This window comes from Capsicum annuum, unplaced genomic scaffold (genome assembly GCF_002878395.1).
Source record: "Capsicum annuum cultivar UCD-10X-F1 unplaced genomic scaffold, UCD10Xv1.1 ctg3565, whole genome shotgun sequence".
Classification (NCBI taxonomy): Eukaryota; Viridiplantae; Streptophyta; class Magnoliopsida; order Solanales; family Solanaceae; genus Capsicum; species Capsicum annuum.
The window spans coordinates 21,945-30,107 of record NW_025842579.1 but is presented as its reverse complement, the minus strand read 5'-3'; the positions used below and the strand labels follow the sequence as shown (position 1 = coordinate 30,107).

General features: G+C 36.4%; 1 protein-coding gene across 1 annotated transcript; it reads right to left on the bottom strand.

Moving 5' to 3' along the window:
- Window positions 1-308: 308 nt before the first annotated feature.
- LOC107855546 (auxin-responsive protein SAUR68) lies at window positions 309-1,096 on the bottom strand. The gene has a single exon (XM_016700566.2). It carries the CDS (start codon window positions 939-941, stop codon window positions 507-509), a length of 435 nt encoding a protein of 144 aa, XP_016556052.2. The 5' UTR covers window positions 942-1,096; the 3' UTR covers window positions 309-506.
- Window positions 1,097-8,163: the final 7,067 nt, after the last annotated feature.

The window sequence follows — 8,163 nt, the reverse complement described above, 5'->3', positions numbered from 1 at the left end:
AAAATAAAAGTGTAAATATCTTGATATATTTGTGAATATTGTAGGATTTGTTTGTACATTTGGAAGTGAATACCATACTACCAGAAACAAGAATCAAAGTGGTGGCCGATTAGTATAGTGTAGGAGTAACCACTGAACTTTGTTATTACATTCTAAATGATTGTTCTAATTTGCAGCTTCTTTTCAATCTAGATTGATCAAGTATATTTAACTGCCGAAAAATCTGAAAGAGGAATACTTTATGATCTCACTTAATTTAAACTTTTTACAGTTAATTTTCATGTCATTTAGACTTGTGTTGATGTGATTCATATGTCTGTAAATTTCGATGGACAAAGTTCTTTTCTTCAAATAAGATAACAGTGTTACTCCAAGATGAGAATGTTAATTTCAAGACAAGCTCTATTCCAATCTGTAATAATACAAGCTTTCAGTTGCCTACTTTCACCTGCTAATTGCTATACAATCTATTTTGAGCTAACATTACAAAAACATGATTTCATGACTCAATTAACAAGAATCTGTTGACTTCCAGCTTCTTGGTGGCAAGAAGAAGTTGAGGAGCAACATGAAGGTATTGTGAGGAGCAATGCGTTGTGAAGAACACTTTTCTTGATTAGTGAAATGATATAGTCCATGAAGGTTGAATCACAGGGTAATATAATAGGGTCACTACTTTGTAGTCCAAACTCTTCTTCGCAAGCGCTTAAAAGTTTCCTAACGACCTCATTTTCAAGGTAAGTCAAGGGAAATGCATAGCGCCTTTGATCAATTGTATAGACTACAAAATGGCCTTTTTCAACTGTATAGGATGAGGATGTACTGCAACCGTCTGCATTACTGTCATTTCTTGGAAACGAAATCCTCCTCCTCTGCATGGCTGCAAACTTTCGCCATCTCCTGGCCATCTTGATGAGTTTCTTAGGGCTGAGCATTGCCATTTTTCTTGGAAGGTTGGAAATAAGAAAGGAAATTAGAAATTTAGAACAGTATGGTGTCTGAATCGATAATGCTTGTAGTTGATGATGGGAGGTTATTTATATAAAACACTTTTGGTTGGAGCTTAAGTTTTTGTCACTAACCACCGAGGTATGTTTATGGGGCCTTAACTTTGTGGATGAAATGATGAACGATTATAAGTTGTCTAGTTTTAATCAAAGAGGTTGATGCATTTATTCAATTCTCTGTCACCGTATCTTTAAACCAAGTGGTCCAGGACTAAGTAATCAATTTCATCCATTATTGTGGCTCTTATTTTTAAAGGTGGTCATCTGTTCAAAATCAAGAGAAGCAATGGGACCTAGTGTTGTTCTACAACAAATTTATGGTGCAAGTTCTTTGACAATAACACAGTAGGTAAAACCATGTGAAACTTCATGTGCCATTGTCTCTCACCCGTTGCGTATAAAACTTGCCATTAACTTGTATATATATTCGGACACAAAACATTTGAGCAAACCAGAAGTATCTAGACACTTAAACAAACTTTCTTTTTTCTGTGCAGTTCTCCAAATTCTTGTTCTTTGTTTTCCTTTACCATTTGGAGTTTACCAAATGTACCTTACGATAATGGGAATCCTAAGGAGGTCTTCAACATCTGGAGGTGTTCCAAAAGGTCATTGTGTAGTATATGTAGGAGAGAGTCAAAAGAAGAAATTTGTCATGCCAGTATCATACTTGAACCAACGATCATTTCATGACTTGTTAGCTCAAGCTGAAGAAGAGTTTGGCTTTGATCCTCCAATGGGTGGTCTTAAAATACATTGCAAAGAGGATGTGTTCATTGATCTCACTTCACGTTTGAGGAGATTATAAGTAGGACCAGGGAGCAAATTCTTCTGCCCATGAAGTTTTGTAAAGCAATAGGATTATGTAACACCCCGCATTTCGGGCTAGAATAAAAACCATGACTCTGACATGTTGATAATCCTAGAGCCTTAAATCCTAGGCCAATTTGGCATGTTAATCAATTATGTAGTATGTGAATTGATTTAAGCATGAATTTAGAACATAGAGGTCCTTCAACTCAAGGACGAGTTGAAACTATTTCGATCGATTAAGTTTTATTGGATGTTGTAATTTGTGTTAGCTTCCATCAACCATAACTCTCTGTATATGTCGAATTAGAACGCCTACTATGTGTCAAAGGATAGGTCTTCGAGTTAACTTTCCAACGATACCAATTTTGTTAAAATCCAACACCCGAGCAAGAAGTTATAGCCTTTCAAAGTAGTATGCGTCGCCTAAACAATTGCACAGTGGCACTGGAAAGCATATGCGGTGCCTATGTAAATATAGGTGATATAATATGCGATGCCTTTGTAAATATAGGAGATATCATATGCGGCGCCTATGTAAATATATGCGATATCATATGCGGTGCATATCTTATGGTTTCAAGTGACTTAAACACTCCGTTTTTGGGGAAAAATGGTCCTTTTCTCACCCTTATGCAGCCATAAACACGAAATTCAGTCCCCAATTCTCCAAATACATTCACATTCATCTAAAAATTCTCAAGAACACTCTCAAGGATTTCAAACTAAAAACCCAAATAAATCAAAATTTAATCGTGGGTTTTCAAAATTGATTAGAGATTCGGAATCCCCAATCCACAAGCTTCAAGAAGCACCCATTATTTTCTGAAATAGAGGTACGCGGGGTTTTCCTAAATTCTCATGGGTATAGAAAAATCATGTTTTAGAATGAGATTTTTGAAAGAATGAATTCTTGTTGAAAACATGATTTTCGGTGAATTTCCTATTATTATGAATTTTTTAGATTTCTCATAGCATATGAATTATTTTGCAATGCATCCTTGAAAAGCACTATATGAATTGATTGAACTCTTTTTATAATTTAAAGGTTGTTTTAAATCACTAAAGAGGGAATCTAGCATGAATGTTTAATGTTCATAATGCATGTAATGAAAGAGTGCATGGATTTGCTAAAGGCACTAGACCACCATATGTTGATGAAGTTTTTGCATGATTTTGACTTGAGTTTCGAAACGTGAAATCTTCTATATCAGTTGCATGTTTTTGGTGGTCTAAATTATGCTTTAAATGAAAGATTTAGCTTAATGTATTATGGCTCAAAAATCATGACTTGCAAGTCTTGGTATGACGATACCAATTCAGACCAATGCCATATCAGACTCAGACTAATAACCATTTCAGACTATCATGATTTTAGACATTCAGAATGTTGCATGTACAAAAAAGTTTAAAAATAGGCATACAGAGATGTTAGGTGGTTCCCTGAAGGCTTGAGTTCTAGCAACTCATTGCCTAAAACCGTGGTTTGCCGATCCAGGTATATTATTATATGCTGACTTGAGTGTAGTGTGGCGTATCAGATTTAGGAACTCCAACCCTTGCGGCATATCAGGAGCTCCAACCCTTGCGGCATACTCGAGTTGTTGGCTTCCCCACCGAGTCAATGGAGGATTCCATATCGCCCGTGGAATATCAAACTTGTAGGGGATACCACCTAACTCAAGAGTAATACACAGATCAGAGTTTGAGATTTACAGATAGGTTATATGTTTTCAGAAGGTGCCCATGTGTTTTTCAAAAACTGTTTTATGCATAATGTTTGATGAACATTTTTTCTCACGTATTATATATATATATATGTATGTATATATGTTCAATTACTCTATTTTGGATTGCTTCGCGTGCCAGTACAATTGTGCTGACCCCCTTCCTCCCAGGTAATGAGGCACAGCCTAGGGGTCTAGATCCTCCGTAGAGTCTACAGACAGGGTTGTCTCAGAGTTCAGTTGGTGAGCCTTCTTTTCTTTGGAAGGCCTAGTCATTTATATATTTATTTTAGTATGGTTTTTAGTCTACTGGGGGCCTTGGCCCAGTTATTCAGATAGTATGTCAGTAGAGATTTCGTAGACTGTTGTAGATGTTTATTAAATATTGTTGGGCATGTTTTTAGGCCTTTAACTATTTTAAATTGTTGACCATGTTTCCGTATTATTGTGTCTAATCTGTATTACTTTGATCATATGAATTATGTGCATGATTACCAGATAGATAGAGGGCGTTCCGGGCCTTTGGGTTCGGGAACGCTTCTCACGGCCAGGGCCCCATTTTGGGTCGTGACAAACTTGGTATCAAAGCGTGGTTCATGGTCCCTAGGTGTCTGCGTAACCGCGTCGGGTAGAGTCTTGTTTATGGGTGTGTAGCGCGCCATACTTATAAGCAGTAGGCTACAAGGCGTTTAGGAATGTCTCTCTTTGTGCATGTTCTAGTTCGTGCTATAGAGTCAAAATATTCCTCCTTCCTACTCTAATTCGTGCTATGGTGTCACCCTTATGAAAATAAAAGTTATCCTAATTTCTTCCTTACTCTGGTGTTTCCAGATATTCTCCGATTATCTAACAAAAATTTTAGAAGTTCCACAAATAACAGGAAAAGAGTTCCCTAGTGTAAAAATTGTGTCCTCAAAGGACGGGAGAAGAGTTCCCTAGTGTAAGATGTGTATTCTTGAGTCATTGAATATTGTGTATCAAGCTTCTATATCTTGTAATCTTGATATTATTGTGTTGTTGAAAACAAAAGTCTAGTGAAGCCGTGTGAGGCCTATTCTGATTCACTAACAACTTGCTGTTGTCGGTGTCATGACCTATTGGTAGTGAAATTAGACTAAGAAGTTTGTCATATGAAGTCATAAGGTCAGAGGTCAGAGTGAGAGTGACTTTTGGTGATTAAATATTTATAGTTGAATAACCGTTGATTGAGAATGATTTACCCTTTCGTGGTGGTAGACTAATGTGGTGGTACCATTTATGAATTGTATGGTAGGCCGTGGAGGAAGTGTTGACTTAGAATGTTATTTGTTTTCTTCCTTTCAAAATAGAGAAAGAGCCCAGAGTGGATACTTAAGGTGGTTATAGAAACCCCTTATAGTCTATGAATGAAAATGGCTAGATTAGCCAGTAGGTTGTAAGTATAGACTCATTATCATATGGGGTATCTGAAGGTAGTCTAAATGCCCATTGTGGTAAGTAAGTGTGATGTGAGAAAGCCGTATAAGTAGATAAAATTGTATGGTTATAATATAATCTTAAGGTTGATCATGTCTATTATGTGTCCTTACCCCTTAACCTTCTTTTCATTGGTAGTTGTAAACTAATACTACTTATGAGAAAGTATGTAGTATATTTTTGAAGTATTTGGGTAGAATATCCCAATTTGAAGGATTAGTATATTTATATTATGTTGCACTCTTCATTGGTTGTAAATGATTGATGCTAGACTATAGGCTTGAATTTAAATGGTGTGGTGGTGAATAGTGGCAAGACATTGATGATACATGTTTCGTGGGATTAGATTTGTAAGCTTAATGTGTTGAAATAGTACGTGCTAATGGATTATGACAAAGAAAACTGTAAGGTCATGATCGATTATTATGGTTATGAATTTCTAGTGTACTAGTCTTTCTTGATGTTTATTTCATAGTTTCTAAGTAAGGATTGTGTGTAAGGTTGGTTGTAAGTCATGTTTAGCACTAGACATTAAGTTTGAAACAATTGATGGCCATGGAGGTGGATGTGATGATTTCTTGGTTAATGATACTAGTTATATGGAAGTGATCTATAGGATTGAACAGTATATGCAAGTGCCTAAGTTTATTTGATTCGTAATGAAGTATGACGTTGTATATGTGATGTAGAAGTATGCCCAAGGTGGTATGAAGTTATAGTATTTTTCTAAGGCTATTACATGTTGTGTGTGGCTACTAGTACCGTTGAGTTTCTAGGTGGAAAAAGACTAGCTAGATGGTATATGGTGTTCTAAATAGCCAAGTTAAGGACCTTTGATTGATAGCCTTGAGCCTTTTAATATGAACTTGATTCTCATGGTAGAGGAAAATAAGTTTGAAGTTGCTATATTGGTAGACTATGATAGAAATAGAGTGGCTCATTGAAGACTTGGTGATACCCATGTTAGGTGTTATAATCTAAGCTTGAGTCCTTGAAAGTCGTGCTAATAGAAATAAAAGTAGGGGCACTAGAGGGTGTGCACTTCAACTTTGGGGATACTCATGAAGATTCGAAGTTAGTAAGTGTTCGAGTAATAGATGATGACTATTGGGGTTACAGAATGATAAAGTGTGCCTCAGGAGGTAGTATTAGTAGTGGGCGTTCCACTCTCATATGTGGTCTTTAGGGTTAAGTTTTATTAATTTTGTGTATTGTCATATTTCAGAACCCAGAGTGCAGTGAGTACAGTAAAGTTTAAAGTCTAGTAAGGTATCTCCCAAAAACTTAAGATGATGGCTTGAAGCTAAGGGAGAGATGACTAAATTAATAACCAAGTAAGACTCTCAGATTCTTGTAGTGATGTCATGATGATATAGAACATCAAAAAGTAAGGGTGAATCTCAACCCATTCCCATCTCAGTATTTCTCAGTGATCCTAATACCTACTCATGTTTTACGATTTAGTTTCATGATCAGTTCACGTTCATACATATGATAGAGAGTCATGTACTCACGCTTTATAACGTGCTCCGTTTCCATAACTCATGTTTTACGCCAAATGATTGGAGAGATTCAGCTTATAGCCATAAACACCCTAAATCTAGAGCGCTTTGGTGAGTCCTTGTTGTTGTTTTGCTATTCCTAAGGCCTCGGATGAGTGTCAAGCTTCATATAGTATCATTCCATGCCTCCAGATCTTATGTTCTAACCTTTTTGTGACTCCTCCTTACGTGATGATAGTGGTGGTGAGTAATTATCCCTTGTTGATAGAAGATCATAGTACGCTTGTTTAGATAAGGCCATAAGTATGAAGTAAGATTTAGGGACAAGTTTTTATTTATGTGATGGTTAGTGGAATTTTGTATGTGTATGTTCTTGGGGTAGCTCGTGGGAGTGATATTGATAGTGGTTTAGAGAATATGTGAAGTATGCCTTTATGAGTGTTTGCTTTGAAGTTCATAGGTGGTTATAAAAATAGGCTTGAATGACATGTTGAGATTGTTATAAAGGAATTCTATATGCGCTAGCGACTTCATAGTAAGAGTTTAGAGTAGTCATTGAAGTGGTAAGACATGTTATACTTAGGATGTGATCTTTAAAGGAGATATAGAAGATTGCATCATATGGTTTAGAATAATAACGTGGTCTGGCATGTTGTATTTTTGTGACTTAGAGTTAGGCTTGATCATGGCGAAGGGATTAAGTTATTTTCGACATTAGTAGGAAGATTTGTCAATGCTCATATGAGAATTTTAAGCTGAGTTGAATGAATATGATATTTAAGAAGAATAGTATAGTTAAGTGATATTCGAGAAGTATGCTAAGCTTGAAAGTAAGAAGTTGTAATGCCAAAGGCCTGGTAATTCTATCTTAATTCAGGAGTTATATGCCTATGTTCCAGACTGCAGAGTAGTGTCAATGTGGTGATTCCTCAGTTGGATGTCTTGTGTAATCCATACCCAAGATTAATGGCTCCCTATTAATGCTAGAATTTCTTTAGAGAATTGTGATGAAAAGATACTCCAGTTAAGTATAAGGGTGTAGTATAATTCATTCTATATGGCTAATAAGTCAGTTTAGCAGTTAGATTCGCATGACTTGTTTTCTCGTCTTTGGACTTATTCATGCTACTCGAAATCTCAGACATGCTACTATTACAAGATAGAGTATACCAGTAGTTACGAGTATAGCCTATTCCATGCATCATGCATTAAATTCAGATTCCAGATGTTTAGTTATGATTCAATTCGTAGGTGCCCTGTGCATCGCCTCAGTTTTCCGAGTATCTTAGTGAATTGAGCATTCATAGAGGGACATAGGGTACCAAGGAGGAGATACCCCATTCAGTTGCATGCATAGATTCTTATTACAAGCTTCACATCAGTTACTATTGCGTATTTAGCATACGTTCATACTTTAGTTCAGTCAAATATGCATGCATTAGAAATGCATGTTCAATAGAAAAGTTCAGCTTATCAGTGTATTCAGTCCTGCATTCATAAGAACAACTCGGTCATAGATCCATGCATCAGATATGCATGATTCATTATGAGAATTCAGCCTATGAGTCGCTTCAGTTGTGTATTCCATGCCTCGGATATGCATGTCCGGCATAAGCATTTAAAAACATCAGTAGTTCCAATCTTATAGTCATGTTTCCGATC